At 38.6% G+C, this 20,146-nt stretch overlaps 1 protein-coding gene and 1 pseudogene across 1 annotated transcript; both read left to right on the top strand.

Moving 5' to 3' along the window:
• Positions 1-5,314: 5,314 nt before the first annotated feature.
• LOC148294140 (uncharacterized) lies at positions 5,315-7,560 on the top strand (annotated as a pseudogene).
• Positions 7,561-10,914: 3,354 nt separating this feature from the next.
• LOC110760119 (oligopeptide transporter 1-like) lies at positions 10,915-14,308 on the top strand. The gene is made up of 7 exons (XM_021962311.2): positions 10,915-11,242; positions 11,368-11,813; positions 11,910-12,007; positions 12,100-12,672; positions 12,780-13,047; positions 13,184-13,366; positions 13,475-14,308. Exons 1-7 carry the CDS (start codon positions 11,161-11,163, stop codon positions 14,090-14,092), a joined length of 2,268 nt encoding a protein of 755 aa, XP_021818003.1. The 5' UTR covers positions 10,915-11,160; the 3' UTR covers positions 14,093-14,308.
• Positions 14,309-20,146: the final 5,838 nt, after the last annotated feature.

The raw sequence follows: 20,146 nt of genomic DNA, 5'->3' as shown, positions 1-20,146 counted from the left end.
AAGCTTGAAAAAACCAAGCCATAATAATACAAATAAAACTCTCACAAAGGAGAGATGAAAAGCTCTCACAAAAGGAGAGGTGAAAACTCAAGCGGAGATCCGATGTCGAAACTCAGGTGGAGATCCGACGCTGAGACGCAGTCGCCTATGATAGTTGGAGGAAAAGCATAACAAAACGAAGACAAATAAGGAAAACCTTTTGTCTATGAAAATGAGGGGAGAAGAGAGGGAGGAAGAGAAGAGGGGAGAGGAGAAGAAGAACAATGGCTTCCTCTCCCCTCAAAGTGAAAACGGCTCTAGGAGGGTTTTTTGGGAGAGAGGGGGCTAGGGTTTTTTTTTCCGCTATATTTTATTTATTCTGAGTTTATTTATTTAACAATGGCTTCCCTTGGTTACTTATCTATTTATTTAATCATATTTTAATTGAGATTTATTTCTTACTATAATTTAGATTTATTTTTTATTATATTTAGAGTTAACACATCTTTATATTTCTTTATAAATACATCCAAATTAATTATAAAAATTACCAATAGAAGATTTGATTTCATGGAATGGACACATATTTGATTCTAACTCTAAGTGTCGGTGGGAGGGCCATGTTTGAACCAAGAAACTCAACATGAAGAAGATAGAGAAGAGCAACAGTAGAACCAGAGAGAGAAGCTTCACGTTTCAGTTTTATTTGTTATTTAATATTTAACCTACAACAACCAGTTGAACAAGTCACCAACAACCAAAGGTGTGGATTAACCCACAACCACTAACTGCTTATCCAATGGTCAATATTATTGGCATATCCATGGACTTGGTCCATGATAGAATTTTTGTAACAGAACGGAACATGTGCTTCCAGTTCAGTTTCCTAAAAAGTGGTAAACATAATTCGAATCTCCATTTCAATTTACAATAGTTTAGACTATCGATTATATAAACACAATTACCAATTAATGTATATTTATTGTTAGCGAGTCCTTATCTAGTTAGGATTTTGGTTCCTACGTTAGGATTTTGGTTACTTATCTATCCTATTTTAATTGAGATTTAGGGTTAACACATCTTTGTACTTCTTTATAAATACCTCCAAATTAATTATAAAAATTACCAATAGAAGATTGAGCGTAGTATTGATTTCATGGAATGGACCCATATTTGATTCTAACTCTAAGATTATCGATTATATAAACAAAATTACCAAATTAATATATATTTATTGTTGGCGAGTAGTTCTTATTTAGTTAGGATTTGATTTTTTACTATATTAGGATTTTGGTTACTTACCTATTTATCTAATTCTATTATAATTGAGATTTATTTCCTATTGTAATTGAGATTTATTTCCTATTATAATTTAGAATTATTTCTTATTGTATTTAGAGTTCTACATCTTTTTACTTGTTTATAAATAGTTTCATGCCTGAGATATAGTCCTCATCCGTTTCTAACTAGTGAAACTCCGATACAACTAAATAGTGGAAGAAATTCCTTTATTTATGGAGGAGTTGAAGGATCGCCCTGGTTCGTCGTCGCTGAACGATCGCCCTGGTCCTTCGTCACATAAGCCGAAGAAAGTCCTTTATTTATGTTTCGGTGAGTATTTGCGGAGCAGTAGGCCTTATTACTTTATTCACGCATTTGATTTGGAGAAAAATTGTCATATACTTCCATTGGCAGAATCCACTGTAGTGGCTAAAACAAAGAGGCGTATTCCCGCAATTATGGGTTCTGGTGTCTACAGCTCCAAGATCGTTTTGGCAGGCGGCATTAAACCGGAATTCGATGGATTCGCCAATTTCACAGCATGTCCGTGTAAAGAAGTTTATGAGTTTGACACTGCGATTATGAGTTCACATTCACCCGATGTGATACAACGTCATCATCCCCTTCAACATGGGAAGACTCAGCCCCTCGTGGTAGAGTACGAGGAAAATTTATATGCTCTCTCTCTAGGTGAGGGGTTTGAGATGTTCTACCTAAAATATAACACATAAGTGACTTTGCCCGAACCCCCATTTTCCCACAAATGCTATCTTCGACACCCCACCAATTGTCTTGTTGTAGGCACTAATATCTTTGTGTCATGTTTGTCTAGTATCTTCCGCTTTGACATGGCTGACACCAGCCAAACATGGAAATAACACTCTTTTAACCGATGCGATTATAAGTTCACATCCACTCGATGTGATACAGCACCCCCTTTAACATGGGAAGACTCAGCCCCTCGTGGTAGAGCACGAGGGCAATTTATATGCTCTCTCCCTATTAAAAGGTCAGGGGTTCCAGATGTTCGACGCAAAATATAACATATGGGTGACTTTGCCCGAACCCCCATTTTTCCACAGACGCTACCTTCGACACCCCACCAATTGTGTTGTTGTATGCACTAATATTTTTGTGTCATGTTTGTCTAGTATCTTCCGCTTTGACATGGCTAACACCAGCCAAACATGGAAAGAACACTCTTTTACCCGATGCAATTATGAGTTCACATCCACCCGAAGTGATACAGCACCTCCTTCAACATGGGAAGACTCAACCCCTCGTTGAAGAGCACGAGGGCAATTTATATGCTCTCTCCCTGTTAAAAGGTCAGGGGTTCCAGATGTTCGACCCAAAATATAACATATGGGTGACTTTGCCCGAACCCCTATATTTCCACAGAAGCTACCTTCGACACCCCACCAATTGTGTTGTTGTAGGCACTAATATCTTTGTGTCATGTTTGTCTAGTATCTTCCGCTTTGACATGGCTGACACCACCCAAACATGGAAAGAGCACTCTTTTACCCGATGCGATTATGAGTTCACATCCACCCGATGTGATACAGCACCTCCTTCAACATGGGAAGACTCAGCCCCTCGTGGTAGAGCACGAGGGCAATTTATATGCTCTCCCTGTTAAAAGGTCAGGGGTTCGAGATGTTCGACCAAAAATATAACATATGGGTGACTTTGCCCGAACCTCCAGTTTTCCACAGATGCTACCTTCGACACCCCACCAATTGTGTTATTGTAGACACTAATATCTTTGTGTCATGTTTGTCTAGTATCTTCCGCTTTGACATGGCTAACACCAGCCAAACATGGAAAGAGCACTCTTTTAACTGGTGCGATTATGAGTTCACATCCACCCGATGTGATACAACACCTCCTTCAACATGGGAAGACTCAGCCCCTCGTGGTAGAGCACGAGGGCAATTTATATGCTCTCTCCCTATTAAAAGGTCAGGGGTTCCAGATGTTCGATTCAAAATATAACATATGGGTGCCTTTGCCCGAACCCCCATTTTTCCACAGACGCTACCTTCGACACCCCACCAATTGTGTTGTTGTATGCACTAATATCTTTGTGTCATGTTTGTCTAGTATCTTCCGTTTTGACATGTCTAACACCAGCCAAACATGAAAAGAGCACTTTTTTAACTGGTGCGATTATGAGTTCACATCCACCCGATGTGATACAGCACCCTCTTTAACATGGGAAGACTCAGCCCCTCGTGGTAGAGCACGAGAGCAATTTATATGCTCTCTCCCTATTAAAAGGTCAGGGGTTCCAGATGTTCGATTCAAAATATAACATATGGGTGACTTTGCCCGAACCCCCATTTTTCCACATATGCTACCTTCGACACCCCACCAATTGTGTTGTTGTAGGCACTACTATCTTTGTGTCATGTTTGTCTAGTATCTTCCGCTTTGACATGGCTGACACCAGCCAAACATGAAAAGAGCACTCTTTTACCCGATGTGATACAACACCTCCTTCAACATGGGAAGACTCAGCCATTCGTGGTAGAGCACGAGGGCAATTTATATGCTCTCTCCTTGTTAAAAGGTCAGGGGTTCGAGATGTTCGACCCAAAATATAATATATGGGTGACTTTGCCCGAACCCCCATTTTTCTACAGACGCTACCTTCGACACCACACCAATTGTGTTGTTGTAGGCACTAATATCTTTGTGTCATGTTTGTCTAGTATCTTCCGCTTTGACATGGCTAACACCAGCCAAACATGAAAAGAGCACTCTTTTACCAACTGCACTGCATTGCCATACGAATTCGATGGAAAAAGAAGTTTAACCGTGGAAATGAGTGACAGGAATTGGCTAATTTTCACATGTTTCCAAGAATTCCCGTCACTGCATGATACTGATGAATTCAAAGAAGACCGTTGCTGCGACGAGATCGACGTACAACTACTCTAATGAGGATTTTCCTCCTTATACACCTCGGCCTGATCCTCATCGTCATGAAGAATGGCATGGTACATCTTTGCCTGCCTATCTCATGTCAAAGGACTTTACATCACTAACACCTATTCAACCTCTGTGCCTGCCTGATGATCTGTTACCTACTCAACTAGGCTGTGAACTATTGCATAGGTTGCTTGATCTGTATACTGCTAAACCCCGTGACATAGATTTTAGGATCCTCCATTTAGGAGGTCAAGAGATATGTCTTATATTGTCCGTCGACACTGGATTTGAGTCCAAGGGCGGAGTTTTGAGGAAGATGCCGATTTTTGTGGTAAGTTTCGAATTCAACTTTCAGACTGTAAAGACTTGTTAACCATCAAAACGGGGTCTTGTAGTGTTCAATGTTTTCTACTCGGTGGCAACTCTTCAAGTACAACTAAAGTATTCATGTATGGTGCCTTTTGGGTGTAACTTTCGTAATAGAACGGAACATGTACTTTCAGTTCAATTTCCTAAGAAGTGGTAAACATAATTTGAATCTCCATTTCAATTTACAATAGTTTATACTATCGATTATATAAACACAATTACCAAATTAATGTATATTTATTGTTAGCAAGTCCTTATCTAGTTATGATTTTGGTTCCTACGTTAGGATTTTTGGTTACTTATCTATCCTACTTTAATTGAGATTTAAGATTAACACATCTTTGTACTTCTTTATAAATACCTCCAAATTAATTATAAAAATTGTCAATAGAAGATTGAGCGTAGTATTGATTTCATGGAATGGATACATATTTGATTCTAACTCTAGGACTATCGATTATATAAACACAATTACCAAATTAATATTCATTTATTGTTGGCGAGTCCTTATTTAATTAGGATTTGATTTTTTACTATATTAGGATTTTGGTTACTTACCTACTTATTTAATTCTGTTATAATTGAGATTTATTTCCAATTATAATTTAGAATTATTTCTTATTGTATTTAGGGTTACCACATCTTTTTACTTGTTTATAAATAGCTTCATACTTGAGATATAGTCATCATCCGTTTCTAACTAGTGAAACTCCGATACAACTAAACAGTGGAAGAAATTCCTTTATTTATGGAGGAGCAGAAGGATCGCCCTGGTTCGTCGTCGCTGAAGGATCACCCTGGTCCGTCGTCGCATAAGCCGAAGAAAGTCCTTTATTTATGTTTAGGCGAATATTTGCGGAGCAGTGGGGCTTATTACTCTAATCACGCCTTTGATTTCGAGAAAAATTGTCATATATTTCCATTGGCAGAATCCAATGTAGTGGCTAAAACAAAGAGGCGTATTCCCGCAATTATGGGTTATGGTGTCTGCGGCTCCAAGATCGTTTTGGCAGGCGGCATTAAACCAGAATTCGATGGATTAGCCAATTTCACAGCATGTCTGTGTAAAAAAGTTTATGAGTTTGACATTGCGATTATGAGTTCACATCCACCCGATGTGATACAGCACCCCATTCAACATGGGAAGACTCAGCCCCCTGTGGTAGAGCACGAGGGCAATTTATATGCTCTCTCCCTGTTAAAAGGTCAGGGGTTCGAGATGTTCGACCCAAAATATAACATATGGGTGACTTTGCCCGAACCCCCATTTTTCCACAGACGCTACCTTCGACACCCCCACCAATTGTGTTGTTGTAGGCACTAATATCTTTATGTCATGTTTGTCTAGTATTTCCGCTTTGACATGGCTGACACTAGCCAAACATGGAAAGAGCACTCTTTTACCCGATGCGATTATGAGTTCACATCCACCCGATGTGATATAGCACCCCCTTCAACATGGGAAGACTCAGCCCCTCATGGTAGAGCATGAGGGCAATTTATATGCTCTCTCCCTATTCAAAGGTCAGGGGTTCGAGATGTTCGACCCAAAATATAACATATGGGTGACTTTGCCCGAACCCCTATTTTTCCACAGACGCTACATTCGACGCCCCACCAATTGTGTTGTTGTAGGCACTAATATCTTTGTGTCATGTTTGTCTAGTATCTTTCGCTTTGACATGGCTGACACCAGCCAAACATGGAAAGAGCACTCTTTTACCCGATGCGATTATGAGTTCACATCCACCCGATGTGATACAGCACCCCCTTCAACATGGGAAGACTCAGCCCCTCGTGGTAGAGCACGAGGGCAATATATATGCTCTCTCCCTATTAAAAGGTCAGGGGTTCGAGATGTTCGACCCAAAATATGACATATGAGTGACTTTGCCCGAACCCCCATTTTTCCACAGACGTTACCTTCGACACCCCACCAATTGTGTTGCTGTAGGCACTAATATCTTTGTGTCATGTTTGTCTAGTATCTTCCGCTTTGACATGGCTGACACCAGCCAAACATGGAAAGAGCACTCTTTTACCCGATGCGATTATGAGTTCACATCCACCCGATGTGATACAGCACCCCCTTCAACATGGGAAGACTCAGCCCCTCGTGGTAGAGCACGAGGGCAATTTATATGTTCTCTCCCTATTAAAAGGTCAGGGGTTCGAGATGTTCGACCCAAATATAACATATGGGTGACTTTGCCCGAACCCCCATTTTTCCACAGACGCTACCTTCGACGCCCCACCAATTGTGTTGTTGTAGGCACTAATATCTTTGTGTCATGTTTGTCTAGTATTTTCCGCTTTGACATGGCTGACACCAGCCAAACATGGAAAGAGCACTCTTTTACCAACTGCACTGCATTGCCATACGGATTCGATGGAGAAAGAAGTTTAACCGTGGAAATGAGTGACGGTAATTGGCTGATTTTCACGTGTTTCCCAGAATTCTTGTCACTGCATGATACTGATGAATTCAAAGATGACCGTTACTGCGAAGAGATCGACTGCAACTACTCTCATGAGGATTGTTCTCCTTATACTCCTCGGCCTGATCCTCATCATCATTATGAATGGCATGGTACATCTTTGCCTGCCTATCTCATGTCAAAGGACTTTAAATCACTCACACCTATTCAACCTTTGTGCCTGCTTGATGATCTGTTACCTACTCAACCAGGCTGTGAACTATTGCCTAGGTTGCGTGATCTGTATACGGCTAAACCCCGTGACATAGATTATAGTATCGTCCATCTAGGAGGTCAAGAGATATGTCTTATATTGTCTGTTGACACTAGATTTGAGTCCAAGGGCAGAGTTTTGAGGAAGATGCCGATTTTTGTGGTAAGTTTCGAATTTCAACTTTCAGACAGTAAAGACTTGTTAACCATCAAAACGGGGTCTTGTAGTGTTCAATGTTTTCTACTCGGTGCCAACTCTTCAAGTACTACTTAAGTATCCATGTATGGTGCCTTTTGGCTGTAAGTTTCGTTAACAACAAAATGAATTGAGATATGGGACGAAATATTATTAATAAAGATAAAAATGTTTGACTTTGTTATGTAAATATTGTGTTACATTTGAGTTGGTTACTTCATGATAGATGGTTTTGAAGAATGGTGATTTGGTTGATGAAATAGTATGCTTGTGAGATTGTAAAAAGTGAAGTTCGCTTGATGCTTGAGTGTGAGTTTGTGAAGAGATTTATATAAATGCGGCTCTTCCAATTTCAAGTGTGAAAAATACGAACAAGTATATTAATAGTGTTTCATCAATAAACTTGATGATCATATGGGGAACTGTTAATGGTATTTCCTAATTATAATTCAATAATCATATAAATATGATCTTAATATCTCTACTAATTGCCAACTGCCAAAGAAATAAACCAACAAATGAATCGCTTTACATTTTCATTTTATTAGATCAAATAATTCCATAGTTTCAGGCAAGTGATTTTAATTGAATTAGCTGTCATCCCCCAAAAGTAGTATAAAAAAAATTCTTTTTTTTTCCTTATTTTTGGGTAAAAAGTATCAAATTTTTTCACACCTGAAAAACCCGGATTTTAATTCTTATCTCCAATAATTTCCATCTTGTTTAGCATCCTAATCAAATCTTCTTTTGTTTGTGGTGTTGGTTGCGAGAACTAGTTACACGACAATTTTGAAGTGGAGCAGTTACAAGACAAGTTGCGGTCTGATGCTATTGTAGTTGGTCTTGCAACTCGTTCCTGGGCTATGCTTTTTCCAACATTTATTCATTGTCCACTTGCCCAAGTTTTGCATGTTGGTTGTTGTTGATGAGCAAGCTTTCCTTGTCCGGATTTTTCCTCCATTTCGGGTTTTTTTTTAAAAAAGCAATGTTTTAACGAGGCCACTATTGCTCTATTACTGGACTCCACTAGAGTCCTTTTTGCGCCTCATATATTGTTTTGGGCAACAATCTTCTTTTTTCTTTTTATTTGTTTCCTTGTGATTGTTTCAGGCTGCAAATCTTTTTAAGATCACACTCTTGTTCATGGCTTTCATGTTAAATTTCAGATGTTTTCATCATCTCTGTTGTATCCTCTTATGATATTATAATAAAGCATCTTTTCCACACACAAAAAAGTCCTAGAGTTTGAATGGCCGCGATGTCCCACATTAGTGCCAACTTCCACAAAGATTTGACTACATGACTGCAAGATCATTTGCTTTTTTTTTTTTATGAGAAAAAGTTTAGGGGGAGGGGACCATTTTGTCCCTCATGTATTAATGCATTGTTATCTACATATACCGGCAATTAAAAATCATCAACATCCGCAAAGACGACTGACCTAAACACATACCTAGACTTAATTGTCAACACACACACAAGTCTCCACTGTTTCATATTTTTCATATATTACATTTTCTGGAAAACAAAATCATATTTTTCATATAAAGAAAAGAAGACCCAGAAGAATCCCAACTAACAATTTTTTTTTTTCCACCTTTTTCTTTGGGTAATAAATTATAAGTAGCTTGGGTTCATTTTTCCTTTTATTTTTATATCCCACTAATATAATTCAATAATCATATGAAGTTTACATGATCGATCTTATGTCCCATATTTCCTTTATTTATTTATTTATATAGTAAAATAATGAGATATTTAGTTATATTCTTAGCATTAATGATATAGATAAACCCTACACCATTTAATTTTTATTAACAAACCCAAAAAATGACAGCTGGACCTATTGAATTTAATTTTGATTATTAAATTACTTTGATGCCCTATTTAGTGTTTTGAGTTTTTTTTTATGAGGTTTTGGAGTTGGGCTTGTTTTAAGAAATCGATGACAATTTTGTAATTTGTAGGAATTTCGAAGCCTCTTTATTATGTTGTAAATAGGTTTTGGGTGTGTTTTTAAAATCCATTTCATGTAGAGTTTTTTTTATTTATAATTTAGGCCCGTATAATAGGAGAAATTATACAATAGTACGGTACTACCACGTGTCAGTGACAGGAAATTATACAAAACCTTCTTTTGAACAAAGATAACTAAATTGCCGTAGAACTTTTTTGGTATTGTATCTCTTTTGTCCCTTCCGAACACTAAATCCAACTCTCGTAGCATAATTGTTGTAGAGATTATAAGCTTCCTCTTCAGTGGACACAACCCTTCCAAGCAAATCTTCATCAATATTTTCTACACGGTTAACGATCATTGGATCTTTTTCTCTTACGTTTTCTTCATCACTTTCAACATCAATGAATACTGACACAACCCACAACATCATCTTATATAACATAGAAATAATGATAATAATAATAATTATATATATATATAAGAGAAACAACCTGTATAACCTCCTACAATCGACAAAAAAAGAAGAAGCAGCAATAGACTGAAAAAACAAACTGCAGCAATCGACAGAAAAAAAAAAAGCAGCAATAGACTGAAAAAAAAAAACTGCAGCAATCGACAGAAAAAAAAAGGCAGCAATAGACTGAAGAAAAAAAAACTGCAGCTGCAGCAATCGACAAATAAAAGCTACAGTAATAAAATAAAAAAGTACGATTGCAAACACAAATCAAGGATATTTGTTTACCTCTGTCACTATCCATAGTTTTATAGCTGTAAGCTTGACCGACAAAAATAAATGGCTGCAAAAGTCTTCTTTTCATAACAGTGGTACAAATTTCGATAAAAGTAATTATGTTTTAGGGTTCCTTTTTTATATTTTAAAACAAAAACAAAAAAGAGAGTTGGTTACTAACGGTGTTATAATTAAATTTGGATGTTAACATTCTCTCTCTTAAAAAGCAGCCATGCCACATGTCATTATACAATTGGTGCGTACTACAACCTGTCACTGACACGTGGTAGTACTGTACTATTGTATAATTTCTCATATAATAGTGAATCTCCCTAAAATAATTCCATATTTTCAGGCAAGTGATTTTAATTGAATTAGCTGTCATCCCCCCAAAGTTGGAGCCCATTCATTTTTTTCCTTTTTTGGGTAAAAAGTTTCAAATCTTTTCACACGTGAAAGACCCGAATTTTAATTCTTCTTTCCCTGTTTGGGTTACAAGCAGTTTAGGAGGCCAAAAATCAGTCTCGATTCATTTTTTATTGTGCAAATTAGTCTAGATTCCAAGTGACAAGTATAAAGAACATGAACTAGAATCCATGCTGTATTCATAAACGTATTTGTTCCTTTGTGAATCTAATTACTCTCACAATTAATGCATGAAAAGGATAAATATTACATAACCAACTATTTGTTCTTATAATTATTTTTGGTTAATTTGAATATATTTTGACTAATATGCATTACACACCAGAGTCCAGAGGGCAGGCCAAACAACCTGTTTCTTGAAAAAGAAACTTCCCAGCATTGCTTTGTTTGAAAAAAACAGTCTGTCATCATAACAAGTTTGTGCACCAGAGAAAACTGAACCAAAAAAAAAAAAAAAAGCAACTGCCATTTGTATATATAAGCAGTGCCATATGCTTGTAGCCATTGAGGGGTTTGAAATTCTTTTGTCAAAGGAGGGCAGGAGAGAGAGAGAGAGAGAGAGAGAGAGAGAGAGTAGAGAGGAGGGAGAGAAATGACAGGCGGCTTCGTCGTCGAGGATGGAGTGCCTGAAGCAAAGTTGCCTGGGAGGTTTCAGTCAGACATTGATGTAACTGGTTAGTCCCCCTAGCTTTAGTACTTGTTTTATCATTCTGCTATGTTATATTATCAACATTGATGTAATTAATTATGAATTGTCCACTATATATATATAATTGTATTTCTATGTTTGTTTATGCAGGAGATGATGAAGTGAACGACTCCCCCATTGAGGAAGTTAGGCTAACTGTTCCAATCACTGATGACCCATCACAGCCTACCTTGACATTTCGTACATGGGTTCTTGGGATTTTATCATGCGCAGTTCTTGCCTTCGTTAACAAGTTTTTTGGGTACCGCACGAATCAGCTGTCTGTTTCTTCAGTCTCGGCGCAGATTGTTGTCCTCCCTCTAGGGAAGTTGATGGCTGCAACCCTGCCAACAAGAAAATTCCGAGTGCCATTTACAAAATTGTCGTTTTCAATGAATCCGGGGCCTTTCAATTTGAAGGAACATGTGTTGATCACCATTTTCGCCAACTCCGGAGCAGGCGGCGTTTATGCAGTTCACATTATCACAATTGTTAAGGCTTTCTACAAAAGGGGTCAGCATCCGGCGGCCGCCTTCTTGTTAGCACAAACCACTCAGGTAAATTTATGGCGAAGTGTTTCTTTGGTGTGTGTTCTTGCTTTCTTGGTAATTGTTTGTGTTGTGGAAGCTCATGTATTTGTATGAAATTTTCAGTTGCTTGGGTATGGATGGGCTGGCATTTTCAGAAAATACCTTGTTGACTCCCCTTACATGTGGTGGCCTTCAAATCTGGTTCAGGTCTCTCTTTTCAGGTATTTTTTCAAAAGTTTTTTAAGTTGTTTTTGAACATGTTTCTTTAGGTATTTATAGTTGTGAACAAATTAATTTATGATTTGAAATGCAGGGCATTGCATGAAAAGGAAAAGAGACCAAAGGGAGGCCTTACTAGGCTGCAGTTCTTCCTTGTAGTTTTCATATGCAGCTTTGCATACTACATAATTCCTGGTTATCTCTTCCCCACCATATCTGCTTTCTCCATTGTTTGTTTCATATGGAAAAAATCCATCACAGCCCAACAGATTGGCTCTGGAATGAATGGCCTTGGCATTGGCTCCTTTGGCTTGGATTGGTCCACCATTGCTGGCTTCTTAGGCAGCCCTCTAGCCACACCTGGATTTGCCATCATAAACATGTTGATTGGTTTTGTCTTGATTCTCTACATTCTTACCCCCATTTCTTATTGGTCCAATGCATATGATGCTAAGAAGTTCCCAATCTTTACCTCCCACACTTTCGACTCCACGGGCAAGACCTACAAAATCTCCCAAATTCTGAATGCAACGACTTTCAACATTGATCTGAACGCCTATAACAGTTACAGTAAACTCTATCTGAGTACCTTCTTTGCCTTCAATTATGGGTTGAGCTTTGCCACTCTAACAGCTACTATTTCACATGTTGCGCTCTTCCATGGAAAGTAAGTCTTTTCGACATTGCTTTTCAACTTAACACTCTGCCAATATTTCTCCAGAGCTAATAGCTTGTTCATTGTTTAATTCCTTCCTGTATGTGATACATGAACAGATCAATCTGGTATATGTGGACGAAGACGACTAGTGCCGTGAAAGATCAGATTGGAGATATCCACACAAGGCTAATGAAGAAGAACTATGAAGCAGTGCCCCAATGGTGGTTTCACATCATCCTTGTCTCAATGATTGCTCTTTCTATCTTTGCTTGTGAAGGTTTTGACAAACAGCTCCAACTTCCATGGTGGGGAGTTTTAATGGCTTGTGGAATTGCACTATTTTTCACCTTACCCATCGGCATTATTCAAGCCACAACAAACCAAGTATGTTCATCCTCAGATACCATGATCAGTGTTCTTCAACTTTACAATCAGTTTTCTGCATAACCTGCTGCAAATTTCGTCCTTAGAGGCTCATAATAAGATTCAATTTTCTCATTCAATTGTGTTCATTGTGCAGCAACCAGGGCTTAATGTGATTACAGAGTTAGTTATTGGGTATATTTACCCAGGGAGGCCTCTGGCTAATGTGTCTTTCAAGACCTACGGATACATCAGCATGGCACAAGCACTCACATTTCTTGGTGACTTCAAATTAGGTCACTATATGAAGATCCCTCCTAAATCAATGTTTATGGCGCAGGTAACGATATCGATTAATAATTGCAGCATTTGTTTTAAATTGTTCATATTTCTGATATAACCCCACTTGTATGAAGTATCTTATTCTTTTCCTATTCTGTATGTTCAGTTAGTGGGAACAGTAGTGGCTTCAAGTGTGTACTTTGGCACAGCTTGGTGGCTTCTTACTTCTGTTGACCACATCTGCGATGTGTCGAATTTGCCGGAGGGAAGTCCGTGGACATGTCCTGGTGATGATGTGTTCTACAATGCCTCGATCATATGGGGGGTCATAGGCCCCTTCAGAATGTTCACTAGCAAAGGAGTCTACCCAGAGATGAACTGGTTCTTCCTCATTGGCTTGCTTGCACCTGTTCCCATTTGGTTTCTCTCTAAGAAATTTCCCAACCAAAAATGGATCAGGCTCATAAACATGCCCATCATACTTGGATCAACAAATTATATGCCCCCAGCTAAAGCAGTACATTACATAACATGGTTTGCAGTTGGAATTTTCTTCAGCTTCTATGTTTACAAAAGGCACAAGGGGTGGTGGGCTAGGCATAACTATATCCTATCTGCTGCTTTGGATGCTGGACTTGCCTTTATGGGAGTTCTCCTATATTTCACCCTTCAATCCAATAATATAAATGGCCCAGAATGGTGGGGTCTGGAAGGTGACCATTGTCCGTTGGCCACGTGTCCCACGGCTCCAGGGGTAGTTGCCAAAGGCTGTCCAGTTCAGTGACATGCTTCAAGCACTCCTACATTGTATTCCCATTTCATTTGTTTTGTGAAAAACCAGAGCTCAGTTCTTGTAGTGTTGTTGTATGATGATGATGATCACCATTTCATGGAAGGTTGGTAAGGAGATAGCTGTATAGTTCATTAGTTTGAGTTGCTTTGCAGACTTAAGATTTTAGTCTTCTGTAGTTAAATAATTATCTCTTAGTCTTCCATGATTTGGGGATAGTGAATGCAATCCTGCTTTGAAATTGAAATTCAACCATCTTTTCTATGGCTCAGTTACATGTACAACTATCTCTTTATTAATAGTTTAAGGCATTCAAATATAAAATTCAGATGCAAAAATGAATTGACATTTTGTTTCTGCAATCTATAACTTGAAATACAATTTCTCTGAAGTCTTAAGAAGACAACATTTGAAACTTTTCAGTTTCAAACCTTAAAGTACGAGGAGATAACTGGTATGCTTAAGGTTAGTTAATCTGGTTTCTCGGATCAGTCATTTGCTTGACAAATTGAGAGAAAGTGCAAGGTTGTAACTTGGCATTGGCCTGGCAAATCTGATGTTTTGGTATCAAATCACTGTTATGGTGACATCACTTTCTAAACATCTGATGTTTTCTTTTTCTAGAATCTAAAGAAACTGAACCCTGTTTATGTTGAGAGTCCCCAAAAACTCACTCTCCATAATCCATATGATATGCTGGAGGCAGAAAGGTAAACAAGACTATGATAACCTTTTGAACTTTCAAAGGGACATATCAACGCATCACGGACTCCTCAGAAAAGTAGGGCCATCTAGTCCGGACAATGATTGTCATCATTTGACACAGTATCTAAAACCACTCATCAATTTCACCAATACCTTTCAAAGAGCAGAGTGATTAGCATTCATGGGTTAAAATTTAAAACATATCATCTTCTCAATTCCTTCAACGACTTTGTCTTTTCCCACAAAGGATAAGGTTTGACAGATCAGCTGTCAGTGACCCAGTACTCTTAGTGGTAGCAATCAACCCAATTGGCCAAATCAAAAACCTTGGGCCATGCTCAGATGTCCATCGAATTAGATAAACCACTTGAAGATAGGTTTGTATCAAGGAATAATATTTTTTTGCTATCCTAACAAATAGCGTAATGACATATAGGATAATTTTTTCACGTGTCTTTGTATTATTGGTCGAAGATAGCAAAACAGTACTATCTCCGTTAGAAGAAGTTTTTCTGCATCCATTGACCCACCAAAATTGCAAAGGTCAGTGGCAGTCATTTATACATTTCACACTTGAAAGAATGATGGGTACAATGAGCCTATATCTAATATGTAGCAGTCCCACTTTTTCCTCTCGGGGTGATTGTTAGTAGTTGATAGGTATAAATATTATTTCAGTGTTGACGCTGGCTTAAGGATGACAATCACATGTGCACCGAAGTGAATGTTCTTAGCTTTCCTCTAGCCTTCAATATTCAAGACCATGCTCATTTATTTGTTTAGTATTTTTATTGACAACTTTGTACCACTTGCAAAGTTGGGACACTCATAATGTTAAAGGTGAGAACTGAAATAAATGATCCTAGACTTAGGTGGGTGAAGATGCTTGACTTTGATTTTTCTTTTTTCTTTTTAATCCGAACTTCGATTTTTCTTTGGTAGTGGAATCTGGCATTATGGACAACTAGTCCAATCATGGATAACCGACTCATAAATAAATAAAGGGTGGACCCTCAATTAGTATTCACAGAAGAATTAGAAACAAGGCGATTATGAACGAAAACAAACACTCACCTCACCCATTCTCCACCGCTAAAACTCTAAAATATAAATATATCACTCAATAAAATGATTGTTTGTCAATGAGATCTAATCCAATTGAAAAAGATATTAACTTACAAATTAGTGATTTCAGGTTCAAATTCTCATAGCACTTTGATCGTATACTCACGAAAAGTTAGTAAGATTTATTTGAATTAGTGTATAAATTTATAAATTATCATGAACTCGTATATAAATCTAAAAAGAGGACAATAATTTGAGAATTATAATATAAAAATGTCGAGAATGTATTCCACTTCATTACAATGTCAAGAAAAGGGTGAACAACTCCAAAGGTTGTACTATAAAGTATTCAAATTAGCGGAATAACGTTTACATGTCGATATCTTGAATGAGAAGAATAGATCATTTCCGAAGGTGGGTTGTTTCAAAACTTAACGTGTATGTGATTTAGGGTTCTTGCAAAGTCTCCTGCACTGCATCTAAATTATTCATGTTTGAACACTTTTCTTTTTCTCTTTTTAATGGGAACAAATTGGTTTAGAAAGTTCAAAAACCATCTAATTTGTAAAACAAAACAAAAAGGAAAAACTAAAACGACATAGGTTTAGTCTAGACATAAACATCATGCTAGCTAGCATGAATCTCATTTTCCAAAATATCAATCAATCCACTTCACTTCATATGAATGTTACTTACATCTGTATCCAAAATCACTCCAAATCATGGGCAAGAAGTCCTCAACGTTTAAATGGCTACGATGTCCCACACTAGTGGAGTGCCGACTTCCACAAAGATTTGACTACACATTGATTGCAATATCTATTTTTGTTTCACTTCTAGAAAGTATATCACATTCTTCGTTTAAATTAGACTAATGTCCTAATCAATGTTTGATGAACTTATAAATATTGGAAATAGAAGGCTCGTTTGTGAGTTTTGGGGAGAAGCATCTCCCACGTGTTGCTCCATATAATCACATTAAACGATTTTAAGTGATTATGGGGAGAAGCATCTCCCATGTGCTTATCCATAAAATCACTTAAAGTGATTATATGAAAAAGTGATTCTCCATAAAAGTGATTATTAACCTATTCATAGTCATTCCCAAACAAGCCCTCATTAAATTGGACAATAGTCCAATATATGGTGTTCCATAAGTCTCATCTAAATGAGTGGGACTCATAAAAATTGGTTTGACCTCAAACCGAGCCCACCAAATGAGCTCATAAAAGAACCAAATTTCCATTATTTATCGCTCCCTTTTTAGAGTTATAAGAGCACTTCCACCCATTTGCTATGGCAAAAGGCAAGATGAGGTAAGAGCAGTTACTATTCACATAAAAAGTGTTTGCCCTAGCAATTTTATTTGTGCTTTTCCACCCATTGCCATGGCAACCCAAAGGCAATTACTATTCACATGGGATTAATTTTATTTATATGTATGAGGTTAATAAATAAAATATTGCTAGGTATGTATTTAAAACAAATTCTGAATTTTTTGGTAATTTTTCAGAATTGTTTTTGATTTCTTTACACTTTTTTTTTTCTTTGCTGACTTCAGCGCCCGCAGTTCGGACTGATCTTGCCTTCGAGCTTGCCCAGTATTGATGGAGCCCACATCCTGCCCGGGCTAGAATGCATTGGTGGAGAGGTTTTTTCAGCTCAAGAGGGCAAAAGGTCCTAAGTGGAAATGCTCTATCAGTTTGGTTGATTTTTCATCTTTTTAGCCGCATTTTAAAGACTTCTAACCATTTTTGTTTACCATAGAGTTTAGCCCAAAACCATCTGATTTCTCCAGAAAATAAACTACGTACTGGCATGGCTTTATTTGTAAATTGCATTGTCCACTTACTGCAAAAACTAAACAAAAATAATAATATACACATTAAATAATGCAGCCAATATTCTTAGTCCAAGGAGCTAGAGAGGAAAATTACGGGCTACTTGGAGGATGGGGTCTCTCAAGCCAACTTGCCGGCGAGGCTTCAGTCACCCATTGAATTAAGAATTTTGCTAACGTGGTCAGTCGTCTATGCGCGCACGAGTGGAAGTTAACAATTGATCATGTATTGAGTCAAAAATCAGTAACACCCATGTAAACAACTTGCCTTTTAACACATACCTTGACTCAATTGTTAAAATGGATGGTGGCCAAAGGACAGAATGTTGTACGCCCATGTAATTGTTTTAAGCTTTAATTAAACAATATTCTGGTTGATGGTGATGGTGAGCATGCATCATGCAGCAGATTGAGGTTTTTACTTTTATAGTTTTATAGGTTTTTTTAAAAAAAAAATTTAATACAAGGGATAATCTACTTTAATTTAATCTAATTTTAAAAAAGAAAGGGGTATTTGAACTCGAGTGCAAAGTGGAAAGCACATTAAATAGAAGCTATTCAATGTGAAGTAAAAAAATGCCCTTTTGGATTGGATTGGATTATCACTCCACTTCAATTCTCATATCTTATGGACAAGAATCGTCCACGTTTGAATAGTCACAATCTCACATCTCATCCAGTGCTATATCTTCCACAAAATTTAAAGGTTTTTTTAAAAATCACAAATGGTTCCTAAGGTTTACAAAATTATCACCTTTCGTCCCTAACGTTTTTTTGTGACACTAATGGTCTTTAATGTTACCCTCCACACATAAAAATGGTTCATGCTGTTGGCGCTAAATCTTGAATAGATAGAGATGAGTGCAACTTACAAGTGGGATGGACGATCAAGAGATCGATTGGGTGTTGGATGCCGATTCTTCCTGTCCTTGGATGCTGATCCTGAATAGAAGATAAGCGAAGCTCGTGAGGTCTATGGAACCGGTGTGGAACCAGCCTAAGACCCTCCGATGCTCAAGTAAGATTGTTTTTAAGAGCTCTTGCTGTTGACCATATAGAAGTATAAAAGTCAAGCTGAAAAGTCTTACCCCTGTATTGTAGTGGGAGGGGCATACTTATAGAGGGCATTTAGTATGCTCTTAGCGCTCATTTTCGATGTGGGACTCGTGGGAGGGCCCTATGAGGTTGACACGAGTCCTTAGATATTTCAGGCGGGTGCTACGAGGTTGATTCTGCAGAATCGGTAGGGGATACCGATTGTAGGCTGTGTTGGGCCCTGTAATGATCTTTTGCTGCTTTGAGACAATATCATCAGTAGCCTATGCCGATTGTCCGAGGCCTTGGGTGCTTGGGCGAGTTTATGAGATCCACGTGTCGTTGTACGAGTGGAGGGTCAGATATGGTACAAACAGTAGTCCCCCAAGTTGCCGATTGAGAAGCTTCTCGGTTGGGGACTTGAATGTGTATTCGGCATTCTGACCCGGACACAATGGTCCCATAATTGCCGATGGTGGTATGTAGTCCCCCAAGTGCCCAAGGGAGTGAGCTTGGATAGGAGACGGCATGATGTGCCGGTTGTTGCAAAGGGGCGAGTGAAAACTCATGAATATGCGGCTGCCGTTCGGCACGAGAGGTGAGTGAGAACTCATCAATGTGCGTCTGCCGTTCGGCACGAGAGGTGAGTGAGAACTCGTCAATGTGCGCCTGCCGTTCGGCACGAGAGGTGAGTGAGAACTCATCAATGTGCGCCTGCCGTTCGGCACGAGAGGTGAGTGAGAACTCATCAATGTGCGCCTGCCGTTCGGCACGAGAGGTGAGTGAGAACTCATCAATGTGCGCCTGCCGTTCGGCACGAGAGGTGAGTGAGAACTCATCAATGTGCGCCTGCCGTTCGGCACGAGAGGTGAGTGAGAACTCATCAATGTGCGCCTGCCGTTAGTTAGTGGAGTTGTGCTCGAAGGTGGCTAGATCTGCCACGTTCGGGAAGTTGAAGCGTCTCCGAGGATTGGAAGCGTTGCAACTGACGTTTGGTCTCTCCCATGCATGCGTGACACGTGTCGGCATGGCTGTGAAGAGCCGCGTCGTTTCGTATCCCGATGCGTCGCTTCGCTTCCCGATGCTAAATCGGCCTTATAAATGTGAGGAGAAGACGAGAGTACAAATACTTGGAAATTTGGAGAGCAAAGAGAGCTTGTGAGAGGCGATTTCCGGCAACCGTGCTGAGGCTGAGCAGGCGATTTCCGGCAAGTTTGAACAAGGCGGAGGCGATTTCCGACGAACTTGAGCCACCGTGCAAACAAGGTATGTTGCCGTGTTTTCGTATTCCCATGGATCAAAGTGTTGAATTGCAAGAATTTATGTTTGAACAATGTATGAACAAGCATGAACACGCATGAACACGTATGAACGTAGTGTTTTTAGGAGGTAGAATAGGATTT

This window comes from Prunus avium, chromosome 6 (genome assembly GCF_965620075.1).
Source record: "Prunus avium chromosome 6, drPruAviu1.hap1.1, whole genome shotgun sequence".
NCBI lineage: Eukaryota > Viridiplantae > Streptophyta > Magnoliopsida > Rosales > Rosaceae > Prunus > Prunus avium.
The sequence above is the reverse complement of the archived record's forward strand: the minus strand, read 5'-3'. Positions and strand labels throughout refer to the sequence as shown.